This window comes from Symsagittifera roscoffensis, chromosome 3 (genome assembly GCF_963678635.1).
Source record: "Symsagittifera roscoffensis chromosome 3, txSymRosc1.1, whole genome shotgun sequence".
Lineage (NCBI taxonomy): Eukaryota > Metazoa > Xenacoelomorpha > Acoela > Convolutidae > Symsagittifera > Symsagittifera roscoffensis.
The window spans coordinates 60,337,590-60,360,974 of NC_087064.1; the positions used below are offsets into that span (position 1 = coordinate 60,337,590).

At 44.6% G+C, this 23,385-nt stretch overlaps 2 protein-coding genes across 3 annotated transcripts in view; both read right to left on the reverse strand.

Moving 5' to 3' along the window:
* The window catches only part of LOC134842708 (heterogeneous nuclear ribonucleoprotein K-like), a 432,138-nt gene that overhangs the window by 312,872 nt on the left and 95,881 nt on the right, over positions 1-23,385 (reverse strand). The gene's annotated exons all lie outside the window — the stretch shown is intronic.
* The window catches only part of LOC134841211 (UNC93-like protein MFSD11), a 50,496-nt gene that overhangs the window by 4,870 nt on the left and 22,241 nt on the right, over positions 1-23,385 (reverse strand). Inside the window, exons 2-6 of one of the 2 annotated variants that reach the window (XM_063857044.1) lie at positions 2,552-2,697; positions 2,425-2,486; positions 1,822-1,929; positions 1,663-1,742; positions 80-176 (exon numbers count right to left, since the gene is read on the reverse strand). In XM_063857044.1, the coding sequence (XP_063713114.1) occupies positions 80-176; positions 1,663-1,742; positions 1,822-1,929; positions 2,425-2,486; positions 2,552-2,665 (461 nt within the window). In that variant the 5' untranslated portion in view covers positions 2,666-2,697. Of the gene's footprint in view, positions 1-79; positions 177-1,662; positions 1,743-1,821; positions 1,930-2,424; positions 2,487-2,551; positions 2,698-23,385 lie in introns of those variants that run through there. The other variant, XM_063857045.1, reaches the window with a different exon arrangement.

The window sequence follows — 23,385 nt, forward strand, 5'->3', positions numbered from 1 at the left end:
GAGAGAAAAACTATTATCATTAGCTCCTCAACTATGATTTAGTAGAGTACTACATAATAACACAAATAGATTCACCCACGCTGCTTGGAACAATGCCCAAAATATGGCTGAGTTGACTGAAATAGAATCTGCGTTGGAGTTCATTGATAAATATGCACCCTGCGATGTCCACAGCACTAAATAATTTATTCACCTTTGTTCCAACGATTTTGAAATATGAAAAAAAAACGGCTACCGCAAAGTGAAGTGAACGTAATGACTTCCTGGAGTAAAAACGTTCGCAAGCCATTTCACTATGAAAAATTGACAAGATTCTAGCTGCCCGAAAGCTCATGAATATGTTTAAGCTCATTCATATTTCAAAAGCCACAACTGCATTTTCACACACAAGCGAAGCGGAATTTTGAAAATACTTATGTTGCAAAAAGAAAAAAGTCAAAACGGCAGACCCTTTGAGTTAAAAAATGGTTTCCAGGTCAAAACAAAAAATTACCTCAAATATGTAAATTCAAAACTCAATTGAAAGTTGCATCAGAATGCCGGAAACAATTAGCTTAAAAATTCAATGCTATGCAGTAAGCTTCGGAAAAAACCTCAAAAACACTCGAGAAAAAGAACTAAATGAAAAAAAAATAGATTGAACTCTTTGGTAACTTAGCGAATTAAAATTGAGTTTGTGTGTTCATATAAATTTAATTTGAAAAAATTGATGCTGTCTCAAATCTAATATAGACAATTTACGATTCTTGAACAAAATATGCAAAACAGAAACAAAAAACGGCACAAAAATAATGAAACTTAATTCCGAAAACATTTACTTACTTACTAAGTCCAATTTCACTAAATTGCCCTCAAGTGCTCGGCTTTTAGACCAAACTGGTAATATATCCGGCAGACTTTGAAAAATTGAATGATATTCTTGGCAAATGACACCTGGACACAAGCGAGGCAGAGCTTCGCACCATTTGCAATTCAGAAAAAAAACGACGGAAAAACATTTTCGAGTACCAAGAAAACTAAGAGATCAAACCAATTTAAGCATATCTTCACAGAAAATAACAACGTCGAGGAAATTGCAAAAATAAAGGATAGAAACACAAGCTAAACAATTGCTTTTTTCAAATTAGTGCGAATACCAGTAGTTTTTCAAACTCAAATGAAACCTTGAACCACCCAAATTTGCAACTACACAAAGCAGTCACGCCTTTGAAAAAAAAACTGCTTGAAACTTATACAACGGCAGAGTGCATCCATTACGGAAAAAAGAAATCAATTTAAACAAAACTTTTTAGTGTCAGTCAGTGTGCTAACGAGATCCCATTCAATCAAGAGATAATCATGACAGCGTTTTAGTTTGTCTGATTTATGAGCACTAGGTGGCGCTCTTGTGACCTCTTCAATGAGTTTGCAAAACTTGACATCTTGGAGAGGGCTAATAAAAACCGCTTTTGAACAGACTAACTTATTGTAATTGATTTTCCTTTGACTCTGTTCTTAAACTCTGTATTATTATTACCGTCAAGGTTATTCCCACAAATACATAATCGCACTTTTCGCAGGAAAAAAAGTTTTGTTACATTAAATTTGGGGGCAAAAAATATATTAACCGATTTGATAACTATGGCAACTCAAGTGTAAGTACTGAGTAAAACGCAAGTATACCTGCAGCTCCAAGTCCAACAAGTGCACTAAGAGCATAAAACACCCATGTGATCAAAAAGAAGAACATCGCAATGAACAATCTGAAGCAGCAAACAATTTTAAAGCAACCAAATTTCCAATTGACTTAATGATTATACATTTTTTGATCTTCATACTAACGTGTAACTCAAGCTGGATATGAACAAGCTCCATTTGGCTCCAAAAGCTGCAATGACAGAAGGCGCGAACCAGTTTGAGAAAGCGAAAGTTATGTAAAGTACTGACAAGCTAAACAATAATCACTATTTATGAAATAGCAACAAGGACAGCCGGTTGCTGTGCAAGTAGCACAGAATATTCCGACCGATCATAGAAAAAAAAACGAAATGGAACTTCCACAACTAGTTTTCTTTTTTAGTCTCCAAAGCGTAATAGCTTAAATAAAAGATAAAATTCCATCTAACCGATGTTACTCGATCGCTTAACTCGCTTGAAATGAACTAAAACTCGAAAATTTGGAACCTTTTTTTCTCGACATTGAGACAACTTTTTGAAAATTTTTCACTATGGTTCTAATCCATTCCGATTATTATTTGTCGCACCTGATTTTGCGTGGAAAACAAAAAGAAATAAAACACACCGAAATACAAATTCCTCCTCATTTTCAATGTTCGAAACAAAAATAAATCAATTCTTCAGTTTTGACATTTTATTCAAACATCAATAGAAAAGCTCCAGCGGTGTCGATTATTTACATCGCAGTGAATAAAAAGAAACGAAAACCTGATATATCCTGATCCTTTAAAACTACTGTGGTCATCTTTGAAGCCATCGATAACAGTTGCCTGTGAAATGGTCAACTTTAGCATACAATCAGTTGGTTGAAATGGTGTTTAAAAAATTTTCTAACCTCAACTCCAGATGTAGTCGAGAATGCTGCGAATAAACAGAGAAAGCCAAAACCCATCAGTATTACTCGCACTCTTTGAGGGCCGAGGGCATGAGCAAGTCTTTGTAAGCTCATGATTGATTATCAATCAATCTAATCCATTTTCTGAAAGATGACAAAAAAAAACAATCATAAAAAGACAAGTAGCAGTCGCTGAATGGTTCACCGTTCCATATTCACAGCGACAAAAAATTAAACACCTATTCACAACGCCGAAAATTAAACAACTATTCACAACGCCGAAAAATAAAAAGCTTTTCAAAGCGTCGAAATTTTTTAGTTCCAAATTACAAACAATTGGTTTGAATAAAATTAACTGCGGCAAATTTCCGACATCAAAGTCTAATAATCGTTCAAATTCTGGGCTCCTCTGCGGTAAAACTGATTGACCACCTCAAATTGGTAATATTTCTTACTCAGAAATGTATTTAAAACAATCATTCTGCGTTGTGAATAGTTTAATAATTTTCGGCGTTGCGATTAATCGGCGCTGTGGGAATACACCAGGTCACCTGCGTCGGTACAAGGGTAATCAAATAGGCACAACCAAAAATTCCCCAAGATACTATAATTGCAATCGCCAGTTTAAAATTTCAGCAGTGCGTTGTAGTTTCTTAGTTTACACTGCTGTTCAACAATTTAATCTTCAGAGCTGGTGTCTTTTTTCTTAGTTGCTGAAATCATATCACACAGTGACAACTGGGACAAGAGATGGCGAAATCCGGCTGTGGCGAAATGGATGACATCTCCCTCCCCCACGATTGGTCCTGCACTGAGCAGGCCGGAGGCTAATGCAAAAATAATAACAAAAAAAAAGACGGCGGTAACCTCAGTCAACTTAAAACGCTGAATTTGTAACCACTCCCGATGTTTCCTCAGCTGAATGACATTCTTTTGGTTGCTAAAATGAGTACTGAAACTGAGTTCAACCAAAATTTAACAGCTAAAAATGATATATTGGGAAGAAACTGCGAGACTATTAAATTAAGTAGAACAAGAACAGAAAGAGCAGGATGAAAATTCACGTTCAGAGCTTGTGGAACAAAAAACAGATTGAATGAAATTGTAGATTTCACTAGATGGTTGGGCTAGAAAACCCGAAGTTTGAAGACGACGAGCAATTACAGCCGGCCAATGGTATGTGATTGCAGTGGCTGCAGAAAGGTAACATTCGCCCGAAAATACACACCGACAAAAAAATTAGGTTACAAAACGACTGGCTAGCGTCTGAACTCAGCTTAACATGCTTTGAACCGTCTCTGCCAAGCCAGTTCAATGTGCGGTTCACTAACATTGGGTCGAAAAATTCGTTACAACTTAAAGGCTATCGGCCAAACCGCGCAAATTAACTTAGTTATGTAACATTCGTCTACTGCAGTCACACATGAGGCTTAAGAAAAATAGGCCCTATAACTATTGGCTCAAGAGTCAGGGACACTATCTCTTGTGTTTTTCCACCTCAAATCAGTCGGAGCCAATTCGGTTCGCTTGTGACACGAGACCACGACCCGCTACAGCTTAAAGGCTACTACTAAAATATTCCCCCCCACTCTAGAATTAATAACGTCCCCATACTCAGGTCTCTAGATACCCAAAATACATGAACGCCGTTAAAAACCGGGTCGGAACAATCAGTTAAGTTACTTTTTATTAGACAGTGGAACTTTGATCCATTTCAGATGGATCAACCTAAAACTCGCCTTACCTCAACATAACAATTATAAAACACACTCTAGAAATTTAAATTAGTACTCACATTGTAGCACGCTCAAGAACCAGGAAGTAAATAAGTCGGTGTGCAACTCAAGAATCAATAAAATAACTAAAATGAGTTTAATGTTTGTCAGTTTTAATAACAAGAACAAGTTTGTACTCTAGAATGTCAGTTCTCGTGAACCATTGGGACACTCTAGCTGTCCACCTTTCCACCGAAGGTTCACTCTAGTCCAGTTTATGTAACATTCGCCCGGAAGATACATATCGACGGATAACAAAACTAAGTCTTAAGACGACTGGCTAGCGTCTAAACAGAGCTTTGCATGTTTTTCACCGTCTCTACCAAGCCAGTACTTTTCGGCGGTCTTTCTTACATCGGGTCGACAAAAACGTTACTGCTCTCCGGTTTCGACCAGAACGCTCAAATTAACTGAATTACATGCAAAAATTGTGAGCTCATGGCTGGGTCTCAGTATCCCCAGACCACGAGGTCACTCCTAAAAACAGGGCTACTACTTATCATATTACTATTGTTTTTGTTCAGTAGATAAAAATCATCATCTCCATCGGAGATGGATCAACCCTTTCCCCCAACTCCTAGCACCTCATCCTTGTCAAAACTAATCAAAATATCAGTTAAATTCAAGTCAGGACATGACAGGATGCTAAAAGTTTATGTGAGTTAATAAAAGTTTCCGTCCCGAGACCCTTCCGGATTCTTGAATCCGCTGAATCAAGCTCCTTACTCTTGATTTCTTGCTAATCCGGAAGGCTGGTTCTCACCCTTCACCGTTGTTGACAACGGCCTTGCAACTATTGTAGCAGCACAATAGTTGCAACTTGGAACGTTCTCTGCTATTGTAGTTCGTTGTCGTTTTTTTTTTATCTCGATTTTCGTTCTGTTCGCAATCACAGATAAAAGTTGTTCTGTTTTTTCACTCGTTTGTTGTTAAAAATGGCCGTTTCAGCATTTCTCCGAAATGTGACGTCATCATTCGAATCCTTGAAAATCTAAAATACCAGAACATTCTAGCCCTCACCGTTTGGCCAAACGTTCCAATAACGTCGCCAATCCCTCGAAATCATCAACTCGGAAGGCCTACTGCTCAAAATTCGAATCCTGCATAAATTGCATTTTGGCCATTCTGGTCGAATGTCACATACTCCCCGGACAGTCCGGTCAATGTCCTCATTGAATTGCGCAATGTTCTAAATGGTTACAGTGTCATCGAACAGAATTTACAAAATGCACGAAATTACTTTTATCTACGTCACATCGACTCACTGCAGAATATAAATGGCATCATACTACATCACTATAGCCTTCAAATTCTTTCATTAATCTGCCCATTGAGGATATGACTTAAGATAAAACATATTTTCTGACTTCCAGTGTCAATGTCCCGATTGAAACTTTTTCTCCTAGATTTAAAAGGTGTTGGCTTGCAGGACAGTCCTGCCAACCAACAAGCTAAAATTATCCTACTATGCTCCTTCCCTTCGGAAATCTTGCTTGTTTATTGCCCTGAATATTAAAACTAAGAAACTTTGTGGTTAGAAAGAACAATGCAACAACCTCCCTCCTCAAGAAGTTACTCAAGTTTTTCATGTCACCACAAAGTGATCAGTCTTCCTAAGTGATTAAAAACAATCATGCAGGCTGGAATATTTAAATATACTCTTCCCTCAAGCCTTTCTAAATAAATAATAAGGGAGTGTCTCTAAAGCCACTTCAACTAAAACCAAAATGCAAATTTATAAATGCAACAATTTCAAAACTCAACTAAATGTTTCAGTTTTCAATTACAACTTGGTTGCTTGGTTTCTCACTTGAGTTTTTCACACACATAAAACAATTCTGAGTTTTAACTTTTCCTCATCATCCCTTTGTTCTCTTCTTTTTTCGTCGTTTAGAAGTTCTAAAACTTCTAAATTCTTCTAATTTTCTTTCTTGCTGCCTTTTGTTTTCTCGACCATTCGTCAATGCTCCATTTCCTCCTCCTGTGACACTGACTCCGCACTCTCGGTTTCCGTGTCCTGTAGCACATCATTGGCTATCCTGACGCTGCTGGAAGCCGTCCTCCAACACTTCTGCTCTTCTACCCTCTGTTTACAGCAAGGTAGGGGATCCACGTTTGATTCTCTGTTTCTACAGAAGCTGTTGTGGAGACACAACGTCACGTTTCTCTCCAAATCTTCTTTCAGCATCTCTGCCTTCTCATTTCCACTACGCTCGCTCGTCCTGGAAATTCTTTTCACAGCGGTGGTCACTGCATTCCGATGGGTCACGAAAGCTCGCTTGAAAGCTCCTGCCCCAATGTCCAGCTGATATTCACTGTACACTCTGCCATGTTTCGACATATGCTTTTTCGCATACTCGTACAACCATGCAGTCATGTTAGCTCTGAACCATGGCATCAATCGTTTTCTTGCCCATATCTTCTTCACTTCCATCGGAATGTTTAGAACTTTGCACATTGTCTCGAAAAGATCTAAATCTTTTAGACAATCTAATTTCTGCAATTGTTCTCTCGTCGGTGCCTCCTGTCTATTATTTTCTCTCACATGAGCTTCCAGCCATCGTATCGCCATCATAACTCCCACTATCACTATTGTTATGGGCTGTGATGAATCTGGTAAACCCATGGAGAGCAGCTCTCCAGAGTCCCAGATCAACACCAAATTACTACGCTTGGGATACCACCAGGTCTGCAGCAAGCAGTGGCAAGGAATCTCGTCATGTGTCAACATGATGCTCCTCCAATTGCGTTTTCCTGAAGCTTCCAGCAATGGTTCCACTTCCATCATTACTCGGTGGATCTCATCATTCTCATCTACTGCATTGTAATCTGTGACAGTTGATCCTCTCTGTTTCTGTTTTTCAAAGTCACTGAAGTTCCCGCTCACATATCCCATGAACTTCTTTCCTAGTATTGACTCCAACTCCTCTTTGGTTCTCTCTGGAACTGCTGAGAACATCTTACATAGTAACTCGTAAGACTTTTCAGACATTCTCGCCAATCTCACGCACTTTGGCACTGAGAAAGCTTGATCCACGATCGTTCTTGTACTCTTCACGTCCACAGCCACGAAATGTACAGGGTATCTGCTCTTGCACATTGGGGCCAACGTTGAACCCACCAAATATCGTGCTCCTGATGGTCTACAATAAGTTTCGCTGTGTCTGATGTTCATCTCCGTTTCGATTGCTTCCCTCCATTTACCTATATACTTCTGCTCAGTCTGCAGAACTCCTGGGAATACTTCTACGCTGATGGCTGTGACCATCTCATGTTTCTGTTCTAGATTCAATAGTGACTCTAAAGAACCAAACATGCTGTAGAATCCTAGTGCTGTCACTAGATTCACATCGGTTCCTCCATGGCAATCTGCTATCAGTTCCGTTTCCGTTCTTGCTTTCATCACTACATTTCCAAACAATACTGTCAACTGCTTGTGTTGTTTCTCCAGGGTTTTCACACAGTCTAGACTTCCACAAACGTGACCCTCTAGTCCACAGACTTCCGCCAGACAGCTACCAGGTTTGACCCAGTCTTCTGGTCCCCAGCCAGGCAACTCCACTTTATCTTCTCCGTTGCTCTTAGAGGCTGTTATCATCACATTATATATGATGTTGAGGTCACGCAGGTTACAGTCCGCATTCAGTTCCCTCTGTATGTCTTGTGTCGCCCGTAATATTGAGTCAGCGTTGGGACTAGGACACCATGATGGCTTCATCAATTCCCACACTGCCATCAAGCTCGTTCTCAGTAATTCATCTGAGAATCCCAACCCAAATTCCACTCTCTTGTCGGATTTTGGTACTGAAGGTGCAGTCACCTCTTCTTCCAAGACCAATCCCAATTTGGCCTGTGGATTGTTAACGCTCTTAGTCGTCACAATTCTGGACGTCCAGAATCTTAGTAACACCGCCTGCTCATAATCAAAGAAGCAATCGCGTATGTCTTCACTCAGGAAAGGATTGTATGCTATCCCTATAATCCCGGACACATAGCTATATGACTTCTTCTTGATCGGTCCACAGTATTCACTGGATTTCGGCAATGCTCCCATAGATTCTTTAGTGAGCCTCAACTCCTTGTTTGAGAATCTCCTGATCTCGTCTATCTTTTTCATGGGTTCCAATTCTTCAGGTTCTTTCATGTTCACCCTCATCGGTTTACTTTGCTGCATATCCAGCATTGCTAGTAAGAACATGGCTTTCGTTCGCTCATCGCCTTCCTTCAACATTTTAACACAAGTGCTTAATGCAGGTACTGAGATCTGCTCTATCAGGAATCGAATGAAACAGAGAGCGTCTCTCCGCTTTGCACACGCTACTGCTGCTCCCTCCTGGACTATCAGATCCCTCAGATTCGTCATAAGGAAAACTTTTTCCTCCTTTGATCTCTTCCTTTCTTCTGAATCATATTCTTCGCGAGTCAGTCCCATCATGCACCAGGCGAGCCTGAGTTGTAATTCTGTCCTTACGTAAGGTACTGCCACGAGAGCATGTATTCTTGGCGTAGTCCTCATTTCTTCTTCGAAATACCTCAATACTACTGCTTTCCATGGAAGGCTCACTAACTGCTCGATCGTCTCCGCCTCTACGTCAGACGACGCCAAAGTTCCATACGCCTTCTGCTTGAGGGTGGTGCCTTGCAACATCGTTTCCAGATAACCCTCCATGGCTTTTTCGTCTTCCAGGGCCATTACATACCCTCTAGCCGAGTTCCGGTATTCCAACATCTCCATGTATCCACCGGTGGGTTCATCTATCGACACAGTCTCCGACACTGTTAGTCGGTTGTATTCCACTGGTGTCAGTTGTCCTGCAACACTTCCTTTTCCATGATTCATGGGAGATGGTTTGAAGTCCCTCATTTTACTCTCTCCACATTGACTGAGTATTTCCATTTCTAAAGTTGCTCCAGTCAGAGTGCGGTCACTCCTTTTGGATTTATAACCGGTTGACTTTATCCCTGCCATGAGAATGGGCGGCACCATCGCTATATCAGTTAATATTCTATCTGTGCCGGACAATTGATAATCACCTTGCCCCAAATCCATAACTTCTTCGACTCGCTTCCTTTTCGCTGAGTTACCAACTTTCATCGATATTTCTGAATCCACTTTCGTCTTTCCAATTCTCCACGGCATCACTCTGCTGCCTAACTTCATTTTCATCGCATTGATTTTATCAATCACCATTTTTGATCGCATCGTTCCTCTCCTGGTCCTTGACAGGTACACCACCTCTCCTTCATTGTCCTGCGGTGTCATCTTGATGGGAGAATTCACTTCACTCTCATCAGTGGCTGAGTCGATCAATAACTCACTCAGTCTCCCTTCACACTCATCAAGCTTGTCAAGTACTTCTCTCATCAAGGGTTGATTGAGACCTGTTTTGAGAATGGACTGGGTCCCATAGCTCTGAATCACAGTCCAGACTTCTTCCATGAACGCCACTCTGTCCAGCTTACATCCCGTCCTACTCTCGTGGTCTCGGTGATGTACTTCCCATTCTTCTTCGGGCAGCGTTCCCAAGAAAGGTACTCTGGCTGAGGCCTCTATTCTTCTCCTTCGAGGTGATTCCATAAGGATTCTCTGGTCGTTATTTCTTGAATTGCCAGGAGAGCTGCTCTCCGGCAAATTCCGTTTCACTTCCTCAAAGGCTGACGGAGGTTCCAGTGTCGAGATGCCTTCATCCGCTGGCTCAGTCGTTTCCAACGTGTCTGCATTATTCTCAAGATCACTGAAGATATTGAAATCCAGGCTGGATGTTCATCCTGTCGATGCCCTGTCGTCTTCCCCACCAGCTTGATCTTGTTGCATGGGTTCTTCCGTCTGACGGCTTCCACCCTGTCCGTCATCTCCTTCTGACTTGTCCTTGTTCGAGCTCGATGGTCCTTGTTCGTCATTGTCAGCTTCTTCCTGGAATCTCGGTATGAGCAATGTACCGGCTGATTTATCTTCCTCTTCTCCATGGACCACTTTGATTTCTTCGCAGCCGAAGGGTGCTAGGAAAATTCTCGTCTGCAATACTCCCGCAACTTTCATCTCTTTTCTCACACTGGTCAGGATTACTGAGGCTTCAGGCAATTCAGTCCTGCCTCTCATCCTCATTGGAGCTAAGCCTAGTCCCCTCCATTCCTCATCAAATCCTTCAGGCTTGGGAGTAGCAGCGTTGCTTATTCGCCTTCTCGTCGCTTGATCCGTGTACGCAAATCGTGTGTACTGTAACACGGCGGCATTTCTCCCCACGAAGTATGGATCCATCGTCGCCGAGAAATTCCCTACTCTCCCTTCATTGGTTTCGAATGCTCTCAACCTAGGAGTTTGTACTACGGAGACTGCTCCGAGCAACATCCTTCTTATCAGAGGGAATTCAGGGATTGCTTCGGGTAGCTTCTTGTAATCGCCCCAGTCCTTCGTCTCTTCTCTCACCTTGTGATACGCTGCTGTGAGACGAGGCACTCTGGTCATTTCACCATTCGTTTTGTCATAGGGCCTCAGATTCCAAAGCTTTGGAAACACCTCGATGTGCCCTCTTTCTACTTCTCCCATGCGATCACAGAAGTGATCGTCAAAATTGATGACTGTCATCTCTGGCTCCGATATTTTCGCAAATAACAGATCTTCACTCATGAGCTCTCGCAATGCGTGCTGCTCACACCAGTTCAGTGTACTACCGTCCACTGCCGATATGAGGTTCAGGTGCAACACCGACCTCCTATATGCTTCCACTTTAACGTCAGGGAACGCAAAGGTGACTGCTGGTCCATAGATCACTGTCACGAACTCCGTGACTCCTCTGATCAGCGCCAAGGGATCGATTCTCATAGCTAAGCTCAAATCTGTTAACAGCGGCATGCCTCCAACATGTCGTCTAACATCTTCCTGTCTTTCAATTGTCTCGTCTTCTCCGGTTCCAAAGCGATTCTGCTGCAAGAGATACTGGATAAGAGTGTGTCTCAGGTCTCTTATTTTGTTCCACGAGTCTGTGGATTTCTTCATATCCAGATTCCTCACTCTCTCTTTCATCTGCTCTGGACAACGTGCCAGTTTCATCAGTCCTCCCAAGTTTCCGTGGGTTATTGCGATCAATGTCAGAAGTCCATCTAGTCGCAGGTTCTGTATTCCATCCGTAAGCAGTATCGCCGGTCCTTTCACGAAATTCTCCGCTCCAAATGTCACGAACAAGGCTATTAATTCCACTATCGATACTTTCACTACCGCTTGGAGGAATTCCTTTATCAAGTAGTGCGAGACTTTCGGGTAGACTTTTGCCAAGAAGGACGCGGTCCATCCGGCTCCCAACCCTTCTAGCATGCTGTCTGTCCTTTCAAATCCCTCCTGTCCTTTCACTTCCTGGGTCCAGAAGGTTTCCAGAGTAATCTGACACATTCTGTTCACGAACTCAGCTGTCTTTTCTCCGGCATTTTCCGCCAGGTTCACCTCCTTCAACAAGTAGGCGTGTATCTTAGTGATCATTACTGGGCCTTGCTGAAAAGCATCTGCACCCAATGCCGCTACTCTCGGATTCAGGTGTAGCCACTGGTTTGCTTCCGGCTTGGTTCTCAGCACCATCGCTTCCAGATGAGCTCTCGTCTCCAGTGAATTCTTTCTTCTCGTGTCTTCACCCGCCACTTCCATTGCTCGGAACCACAAGTCGTTGGACATCGCCGTGATCACTCGATGGTCGTCATCTATTCCTGGTTTCAGTTTGAGTTGCCGACTGAAGTTGGACAGTTCCAACCCCAGCACTTCGTCCAACACCAACATGTGTAGCGCGTGGTCCTTGAACCCTCTCATCGCGTTTGAGATATCTGACCATACTGCAGGCAGTTCAGCCTTAAGTGGCCTCAGGTTCTCCATTTCTATCATGCGATTCGGGGCTGATATGATCACGTCATATTTTCCCTCCGAAAGTAAGGCTACCATTGCATACACAAATTTCAGTCCATCCGGGAGATATGCATATCCCGGAGACAACGCAAATACTACTCTCAACGTCACTTTATTGAATGATCCCTCCTTTGTCGCGTCTACCACTTCACCCATTGACTCCAGGATGTCTTTTATCGCTGGCCATACTGCGTTTTCTGCTGTTGCAGGATCTCTGAGCCTGCTCAGAAAACCTCTACTGTGTAGATGGTCATTGATGCCAGCAAACACAATCGTTATCGGGTTCATTTCTGTCTGCCTTTGTACCCCTATAGCCAATGACACTGATTGCAATAGGTCTAGGTCAACTGCGGCCAGCATTATGACGTCCGGCCAAAACAAAGACTTAGAGGTGTACACGAACTCTGAGTTCGCTACTACCATGATTTTGGCCTTTCTCATCTCTGCTTTGTCGTAGGCGGCGAAGATGGTCTCATCTTTCTTTATCGCTGTCAATCCGCCATATCTCTGGGCATCACCATCTTGGTTCACCAGTTTTGGGTACACTCTCTCCTTCACATGACCAGGTGGTGTCGTCAATTGCCTAAATATCTTCACGTGTTGTCCAATCGGCGCTCTCACCGTCAGGAATCTTCCTGGCCTTTCTTCACGATTCCTCTCATCATGGTTCAATCTCACATCTTGCAACGGTCTTGCATTCACAGGTCCTATTGTGTTGTTGGAGGGCAGTCCCTCCAAGTCGGCAAATCTCAAGGCCGTCGTGGAGCTGAAATTTATGCTAGCGGCTATCAACCAGTCTACGCCGGTTATCGAGTACAATCTGCTGACGGATAGCGTCGCTCCATTCAGCATCCTCCTTGCATCTTCGATGAAGCTCACTCTCTGTAGGTCCAGCTTCATTAGTTCTTCTTTGTATATATGCCAAGGAGACGGTATGGATCGCGACCACATCAATGAGCCTCTGCTCGGTCTTTCCTCTCGACTGGTACTCGTCGTCTCCGATCTAGTATCCGATCTAGATGTGCCGGCTACTTCTTCGATTGGTTGGTTGACAGGTCCTATCCTTCTCCTAGGATGAATTGTTCTCCTCATCGGTGCCTCTCCCAACCGATCCTGCACGTCCGTTCTTCGACCTGGTTCACTGGAGCTTTGTTGCCGGTAATTTATGGCGGCTGGGACCGTACCCAATCGTGTTTCCAGGTTAGGAGGCACAAAGGTGGTGATCACCGTATCACTCACCGTTCCCTCTTCCTTCAGCACTCCTGTGTCAAAGAGTTCTGCTTCCAGCTCATCCAACCGTTCTTGGAAGACTCGATTCAACCAAGCTTGTCCTTCGACACTGTCGAAGTGGATGCCATCTGTAGTCAGTCTGGCTTGATCCATGGCTCTCAATTCATGTTCAATGTCCATGAGGATCATTCTTCCGGCATTTCGATTTGCTAGGTTTCTCAAGATGTTGTTCCATCTCATGACTCCCTCGTTGTGCCTTCTTCCTGATGCTGTCAGGCTTCTTGCGTTCATTGGCACCGTGCAAACGGTCAGTACCGCGCAACTGAACTTCTGCCAGAGAGTAGTAAACAAACACACCATCATTGCTTCCCACAGTGCTTCCTGCTCATCTGATCCTCTGGAGATGTCATTCGTCCCAACTAAGATCATCACATTGGGTATCTTCCCTGGATTCATCAGCTCCACCATGCGATATAATTGGACAATCGTCGCGCCTCCAAAGGCCATCACCGTGGTGACCCATGAGGTCCTCAAATTCGACAGCACTCTGACTAAGCTGTCTCCCAATATCAGGTGAGATGTCCCGAGTGGTGGTTGCTGCAGGTTCACAGCCGGGCTCCAGGTAGCTCGATTGAAGCAGGCTCTCGGATCTGTCTCCGGAACTCCCGTGAAATTATACTTCAATTGATTATTCTTCTGCACGTCTATTACACGAGACACTTTCTTCGCTGGCATCTTCCTTACTTTCCTCTCTGGGATTCTCGAGTTCCCCATGAGTGGTGTCACGTTACTCATCCCTTGTCTGATTACTGTCTGGGAGAGTTGTACTCTGCCCGTATCGTCAATCGTTCCATAGGGTGCAGTCACCCCGGAACCTGGTGCATTCTTGTTAGCGACCAATCGTCCAGCTGTCTCTATCAGTTTTCTCACTGTCTGTTCTACGACGGGATCACCCAAGGTGTCACTAGGATCCGGGATTGTTACTCGGTTCGTCTCTGCTGGAAGCCGTGTCTCCGTTGTTTGACTCATTTCTCGAGGTGTCAAGAGCTCCATCGGGGACTGCCCACGAGGAATATCCCTTGCAGGTATCACTTTCTCAATGGACGTCGTCAACGCCGCCTGTTCCGATCGCTCTTTGTGTTCCTGCCTCAAGCTTTCGATCTCTTGACCCTGTTTTTTGTTGCAGTCTTCAAACAACTTTCTCCACATGTCCCGGTCTTCCTCCATCGCCAGCATGGTCTTCGTCATATCGTCTAACTCCTTCTTCGTACTCCTCAGTTGACCGTTCATCTCGTCCAGATCTTGTATGGTTTGGTTCGTCTGAACCTTCTGTGTTACTTTCGCCCCTTTTGGTGGCACAGGTGCTCTCAGTGGTGAACCAGACGAGGTCGCCTCGCTGTTCATCTCCCGATGCATTCTCGTCAGCCCAGGTTTAGGCTTAGAGGGCATTGGCATCTCACCTGGTTGGTAAGTCCTAGAACTTCCCAACCCAGGCTCATTCGCCAAGTCACTCCCTGAGAGAGCCCCGTTTCTCCACCTCATCACTCTCATGTTCGGGCGGTCTAGTACTCCTCTTTCTCCATATGCTGCCATCAACAGGACTTCCGTGGGGCGGTCCCCACGGTTGTCGTGCCCCAAGATGTTAATCAGGGCGGTCAGCAACATGACCACCTCTGGGTCCTCCAGAGCGAAGTCTCGTTCGATCAGCCGACGATAGATCGCATCTACCATCGGTCCTACATATGCCTCTGCCAGGTCCATCAATTCATCCAAGTTGAAATTGTCCATACTGTTCTTTCCAAGTTTGATTTGATTTCGATTTCAAGTTTTGACTCAAGTGAGCAATTAAATGATCAATCAGGATCTAGAAAAGGAATCACGACTGTCACACCTGTCAGTTTCACCTTAATATATATCGTTAAAATTTGCTTAAAGACAGTTCAGATAAAAAGACATTTATCCTAAAATTTATTAAAATCAATTGGTTTCTAAAATTTTGGAATTCGACCTAAGATTGGACAGTCCAAACTTTGGATCTATTCCCAAGATCGTCATTTAGTTGTTCATGGTCACTAACCCCTACTTACCCATGATCTTAATAACCTAACACATAACATAATATAACGCACCTCTCACATATTACACACAACTTAGTCTTTGGCCTAACACCCTCTCGCACATCACTCAGCCTATACTTAAGTAATATTTCTTATGTAGATATACTTGTATGTTCGTATCAGAGAATATCACGTGTACAAGCGCGTACAATTCACGAGGATGCAGTCTTCCTCTATTTGGATCGTACACTGGAAGCGAGAGCTCCTTCACGTCCATTTCCACAAGGAAGTCCCTCAGCCTCGTCAAAGACAAGACTAGGTTTTCTGGGTCCACGTGCTGCTTCTCCGTCGCCCTCGTTACCAAGAAGCACAAGTACTTTCCCGGTATCTGCGACACCGCCGGAGGTAAGGCTGCTACGCCCCCTATCCCTGGTCTTTGCTTCCAAAGGAATTCCACGTTTTTATATTCCCTCTTAAAATCTGCCGCTAGCGCCGTCCTAAAACTCATGTCTGCGGTGATAGCTACCGCACATGTTCTGTTTGTGAGTATGAAATCACTGTCTGTTAGTATTATGTTACTTGAATATTCATTTGGTAAGTTAAAATATGACTCAACCACCCTGCCTATGTCAGGTTTCTTAGGTTCTTCGCCTGTTTCTGCTTCTAACTCTCCTGTTTCCCTTGCTATTCTTAATTTTTTTATTATCAAGTTTTCAGTGTGGGTAAGTCCTACCCCCACTCCCAGGACAAAAATATCCATCGGCGTCCCCGTCGATCGCATACCGGGTATTAAGTCAAGGTTAGAAGCTGGAATGAGAAGTTTTCCTTCCTGGGCAGCCCAGGAAGGATCATCTCGTTCGGTCTTAATGTATTTCGCGCTTTCGCGATCTACGTCTTGAATCGTAACGCTGGTCTCTTTAGGGTCTGATGTCATTTCATCCAGCCACTCTAAGACACGCAGGTTCGTCAGGTCTTGTTCATTTGACTGCTGTTGCTCATCGTCGAACTCCACCTCGGGTTTCGACCAGTCGTCAACCCACTCATCGTTGTGATCATCGACTATGTCAATGTCTTGTGACACGGTTATTTCCTCTAAACCCACTACTTCCTCCACTATTTTCTTTAGATCTATCCTATCCACTACAAAGTCCTCACCGTAAGGATTGTATTTCTTTCTTGGTCTCATCCCGTCTTTCTGACGAGTCTGCATCGTGAACGGAAGATCTGGTTCCATGTTCTTGGGAATCTCTGTCTGTTCGGGATCCTGCCAATCTTCCTCTGCGTAGGGTAAGGTCTCATCGTCCGCTTCGACCTGTTCGTTTGGATCCAGGTCCAGCGGTGTATCTGTACCATCCTCTACGATTTCGTTTCCATCGTTCTTCTGCCTGGTGCCTTTTTCATTGACCTCACAGGCAGGATCCATCATTAGATAATCCCCTTCTTCCATGTCTGCAGGTACACACCAGTCTTCTGTCGATGGATTGTGTGGCTTGATGTTTTCGTAGTGGGCGGCTCGGCCAGTACTCAGTCTATAAAAGCGTCCCTCTTGGTGCACCTCTGTAATCATGAAGGGTCCCCTCCACTTTTTTAGAAGCTTCTTTGTTCCTTTCGGTGGTATAACGTTCTGAAATACCCATACGTAGTCTCCCACCGAGTAGGCTTTTGCACCAGCTGCTTTCTTGTCGAATCTTTTCCTCTGCCTTGCCTGTGCTTGCTGAGTATTTCGTCTACACAGATCGTTCAACTCCTGTTGACATCTGATCACATCCCTCACGTAAACCTGTGGAGATGTTTTCTTCCCCTCATATTCTGGGTAGAAGAATGTCAAGGGTAAAGACTTCTCGTGTCCCGTCAGCATCATGTGTGGACTGACCCCAGTGGTGGAGTGTTGCGTGCTATTATAAGCTCCCATCACCTGTGGAAGGTATCTGTCCCAATCGGTCATGTACCTGGAACAATATACCCTCAGCATCGACACTAACGTCCTATTCTGTCTTTCCACTAAGCCATTCGTCTGAGGGTGGTATGTCGTGGAGTGAGCCTGAGCGACTTGTGACCGTCTCATAAGCTCTTTCGTAAGCTCGCCTACGAAAGCCGTTCCATTGTCCGATTGAAACGTCATTGGACATCCGTGTCTTGCTATCCACGTATTGATCAGGTGGTTGCATGTCTCTTCCGCCGAGGCAGTTATGCAGGGCACGGCCTCTGCATACTTCGTGAAGTGATCTATCATGACCAAGACTTGGTTGTAACCGCTGTCTGTCATGCATATCTTCTGGTGGTCTATCTGCACCACCTCGTTGAATTCAGACGACTCAATTGATTGTAAAGGAAATCGCAACTTCCTAGGATCCTTGACCTGTTGGCATGACAGACATGCTGTCACCCATTTCTCGCATGCCTTTTTCATCCCAGGCCACTCAAAGCGCTTCAGGATCCTCTGATACACTTTGTCGATCCCTTGATGGCCCATCTGATCATGCGACCTGAATAATAGTTCTGTCTGATAGAGTTGCGGCAACACTATCGCGTTATATTTGTATAAGACCTTGTCTTCTTCTCTTCTCCTGCAAGCCACGATCCCGTCCTTGTTCAGATATAATCTCCCCTCCTTCTGCATGAAGTATTGTCTCAGGATCCTATAGCTGTCTTCTTCCAGGTCACCTTTGTCAGGTGCACCGTTTTCTATCCACCTTTTTAGGTTGCTTGTCATGCGATCATTTCTCTGCGCCCTTAGAAGGTCCGAGAGTCTGTATCTCGCCTTCAAGTACGTCTTCATGACTCTCATCTGACTGTTCAGCTCGTTGGGCTGATGTGTGTCTTCTTCCATCTTAACGCACCAAATCTTCGCCAACGGTTGTGTTTCTTGTTGAAACGGCTGAAGATCAGTCCTGACTACCTCTTTCTGCGGCAACAGGCTTATCGAACGTTTCGATACCGCTATCGTTTCTAAGTCATCCGCTGCGTTGTCAAAGACTCTTTCGCTTGGTATTAGGTAGCGATCACTGTCAGGATCCTGGTACACCTCTCTGTCCAGGTTTCTCGCCCGAGTTTCCACTAGTAGCGTGTGTATCGCCAATTCTGACAGTTCTGATCCCGAGGTCGAATCCCTGTCTGAATAGGTGTTCATTCTCGAGCTTTCTGACTTATCATCCGTCGAAGGTGTTGTGCTGGAGACTGCACGCTCCTCCAGATCATGTCCGTATTTCCTTCGCATCCATCTGAACTCCCCGGACAAAACTTTGTTCTCTAGGTCCTGTTTCTCATCAGGAATTTTCTCGTCTATCTCAGACTCCCCGGACCAATTCACTTGTCCCGGGTGTTGATCTTGTGATCGCTGGTTTTTCTCCTCATCCTTCTCCCCGGACAAATAGTCTTGCAGCAGATTTTGTTTTACAACTTCACCGTCTTTATCCCGGTCTACAAAGGTGACAGTTTTCTTTTGCCTGCCGCTCTCCTGTCCTTTCTGTCCGTAAGAAGTACTGGTTAAAATCTCCTGGGGTATTGAGGATACTAGTTGCTGAACTATTGTCCTACAATCCCTCTTGTTCTCTTCGTGCTGTTGTCTGGACGGCATGATCTTCACTTTCTCACTGACTGTTAGCGATGCCACTGCTGCTGTCCACTCGGGTTCATCTCTGGTCACTTCTTTTTCTAACAATCCACCCAGCATCCGCATCACTTGCGGTGTGACTTGCACCGTTTTATCCAATAATGAGAGGCTGTTTATGTTCATGCGAGAGAGTTCTTGCTGGACCAGATTCGAGCGCAGCAACAGATCCAAGGGGACCGGGTCCTCCTTGGATAGGATCTTTATCTCGGCTGCTTTCTCTACAGGTAACTCAGGATGCCCTGGAATTGGATGTCCAGACTTATCCAACCCTCTCGTTAAGGGAAGCGCTTCATAAGTTTCTTTGTTCAGAAACGAGAATCCCTCCTTTATCTCCGCCTGATTGGCCTGCTTCTGCTCCAACCTTTCATAGAGCTCAGTTTTCTTGCTGAGCCTGTCAGCATTTTGGTGTTTATCACGCATCCTATGTTCGATTATCATATGGTAGCCATCCAGTCTTACTATCCATCTACCAATATAACTCTGATCCATCGAGTAGGTCTTCAACCAGGATAACGCTCTGTTGTCCACGCGTAACTTGAAGGGAGCGCTCCCCAAGTATGCACAGTACTTTTCCACGAAGGTGACTACTGCAAACATTTCTGCCTTTGGTGCGCCGTATTTCATCTCTGTGTCACTCAAGACTTTGCTGCCGTATGCAATGGGACGGAGAACTGTTCTTCCGTTCCATTCTTGCTCTTGATGCAATATTCCTGAGATGGCCACCACCGATGCGTCTGTGTCGAGAACATACATGCCCTTTTCTGTAGGCATGCCCAGCACTGGCGCTTCGCACAGTTCCCGCTTTATGTTCTCGAAAGCAACTTGTGCCTCATCGTTCCATTCGAACTTTTTCCCTTTGTTGCGCATCAGCTTCTGCATCGGGTACACCTTGTCCGCGTATCCTTTTATGAATTCTCGGTAGTAATTGGCAAACCCTAGGAAGCTCATGAGCGGTGTGTCCGTTCTAGGAGCTTTCCATGTCAGCACAGCCTCTACTGCTTCTGGATCTGGCCTCACACCATGCCGGTCCACCATTCTTCCCAGGTACTTGATCGAATCCCTAAGGATTTCACATTTCGATGGTTTGCATTTCAAGCCTGCTCTTTTCATACATCCGAAGACCTCATCGAGTCGATCAATGTGATCCTCCAGGGTTGGTGTCGCTATGACTACGTCATCCACGTAGCACATCAAGAGATTCCCGTACTTTTTGGTCACTCCTGTCAAAGCCTGAGCCATCAGCCTTTGAAAGGTTTCTGTCGCATTGCACAAGCCGAAGGGCATCCTCTTCCACTGGTACAACCCCAATTCGCACGCGAAACCGGTTTTTTCCCTATCCTTTTTCCGCAAAGGAACCTGCCAGAAGGCAGAACCTAAGTCCAATGTGGTGAAGAACTTTGCATCACCAAGTTTAGATAGGCTCTCGTCTATTCGCGGTATCGGGTACGCATCTTTAATCGTTACCGCGTTCAAGTAACGAAAGTCGCAACAAAATCTAAGCTGCCCCTTTCTTTTTCGCCATTACTACTCCGCAAGCCCATGGTGATTTCGAGGGTTCTATCATGTCGTATTCAAGCAACATTTCTATTTCCGCTCGGCACGCTTCCGATTTATGTGGCGTCATTCGCCTTGCGCCTTCCCTATGGGGAACGGCGCCCTCTTCTAGTTCGATTTCGTGTTCGACGAAATTACAGCAACCGATGTCCGCCTTATGTTTTGAAAATACTTCGGCGTTCCGATCTAGGAGGTCCCGCAATTTTTCAAAATCTCCCTCACCTATTTTTCCTTTTAAATGTTCTATTTCTGGCAAAACCGGTTTGTCAGAATCTAGTTCATATGACGAGGGGCGTTCCGGAAAATTCGAGCAGCTTGATAAGCCGTCGTCCGTTTCGGATTTCATTGAAAACAATTTATGAATAGATTTTAATTCATTAATTCTCTTTAAGATTTTATCTTTATTTGCATGATAAGGACAGTCTTTCACACTATATTTCTTCGAGTTTTGTGTCTCCTCATAGTCGGTCCTCATCGGCAAGGCGTAGCCAAGCTTCTTTCCACGCTGGATTGAAACCGTGGTGTCCAGTGTGTTCAACAACACACTGACACACAGTCCGTTTCGCGTTACCGAGAAGCTCCGGCCTAAAATCACCGAACTCTGACTATTTGGATTCGGTACTAAGCAAACCTGTTTACTATCACTTAACGAATTTAAATTTCTCATTCTAAAAATCGCTACTACCGCTTGTCCTGGTTGTAATTTTACTTTTCTATCCAAAAAAACTGGTACCTTATTCTCGTCTGTTATTATCCTATTAATTGGTCTCTTAACATACTTTCGGTCCGGGTTTCTAATCCGTATTAGACCGTTGTTCAAGTCAATCATCACGTCAAAGTTCCTGACAAAATCTCTGCCCAAGATGAATTGGTCGGCGTCGTCCAGATTCTCTACCACCGGAAGCTCATCCAAAGGTTCCGTCCTCCCATGTGAAGGACCGTCACCGGTGTTCTTCCGGCTACGTAGATAGCTCCTCGATTTGCAGCGGCTAGTCGGAGATTCGTAGGAATCAAATCTTCCCGCGTGAAGCCCATTCTCTCCCAGGTTTTTATCGGCATCACACTCACCACCGCGCCTGTGTCCAGAAGCCCTGTGACTCCGATTTTTGTTCCGTTGGTGTCAAGCAGGTGTGCTGTCACATCTGCTTCATATCCAATATGTACCGCGTCTTGTTCCATCATGGCGTCATGGCCTATCCTGCGGACTTTGAGTTCCTCTTCACCCAAATAGATCTGCCCCATTTGGTCATCATCTGTTGTTATGTAAGTCCTGGTGTAGATGCTGATTCCATCCACGTTCAGCATTATTTGATACGGCCCATAGACCTCCAAGTAGCGTCCGTGAAGTTTCTTCATGCGAGGGCCACCCGTCGTTAGTAGTGCTCGCACAGCTCTCGACTCAGTGCGTGGCTCCACCTGCCTCAGATAATCTGCATATGTGTCCAAATGCATTAAAGTGAACTCTGATGGTTCACTCAAATTTCTTATTACCTGGTGTCCAGCCACTGAGATTATCGACTGTATCTTCTTTCCCTGCGGCGCCATGCCGAACCTCTTACCGGAGATCACTTTAAGTTTCATATCTAAACTGCTTGGTGTTTTCGTCTCCTCGAACTCCATTGCCTCGAAGGTATTCAGTTGCTCCTGAAGTTTTTCATTTTCCAGTTCACGTTTCACTTTTTGTTCGATCTCTTTCGTCACCAATTCCTGCTGTACTCTATTTAGAGCATCCTTTGCGGCTGCCTTATAATCGATCTTGAAGTCATCGGCCGCAGTTGCTGGTTCCGGTTCACGTGCTTCTTCTGTTACTGCTTGCATTTTCTTTGCCGCCAGCTCTTGAGGTTTGTCCTTCCTGCGTGCCTCTGCTTCGCTCAAGAGTCGAGCCTTGCTTGCTTTCACTCCTGACAAAGCTTCTTCATGCCTTGGATGCTTGATGTCTGCCACTGCATCCCAGAATTGCGGACAATCTGATTTAAAATGACCTTCCAAGTTGCAAAAGAAACACCTCGGGCCAAATTTCGCAATTACTCCTCTCATGAAATCCTCATGATCCAACTCTGACGCATCTTCGTCCTCGAGGCTAAAGCCTATTGCTTTCATGCCTTGTTTGTAAGCTGGGCATGCTGACACATGATGGTCTGTTGAACTGCAATTAGCACAAGAACGTCTCTTGTCTATATCATCCCTCGGTTTGTACCAATTGTTCCCTTGGTTAGCTGGTCCGTTGTTAAAATTGCCATAATTGTTCTTGTAATATCCAGATCTCGAAGGAGGTTTCAACAAAAGATACTCTTTTGATTTGAGCCTCAACTCCTCCGGTGTTGGCGCATTAGTTGATAGTGGTGTGTAATGCGTTGCTAGCATCGTACGAAGTTCATCATTTTTCACACCATCGATGAATTTTGAGGCTACGGCCAGGTTCATCCTTCGGTTTGACTCATCCGGTTGGCTGCGTCTTCTCAGCATTTCCAAATCATCGAGAAACTTGTCTATGGTTTCATCTTCTCGTTGCCTCCGTTTCTCGAAGCGCATCATCGCCTGGTGCCCCTACACCCCTGATCCGAAACAGTTTAACAAGATTTCGAAGATTTTTTCAGCAGTGTCACGTTGATATTGCTTCTTGGCCACGACACAGTTCAGGGCTGTCCCTTCTAAGTTGCTGGTGAGCGCGCTGCATTCCTGTCTCTCCGATAAGTCCTCTTCCTCGAAATGCAGCT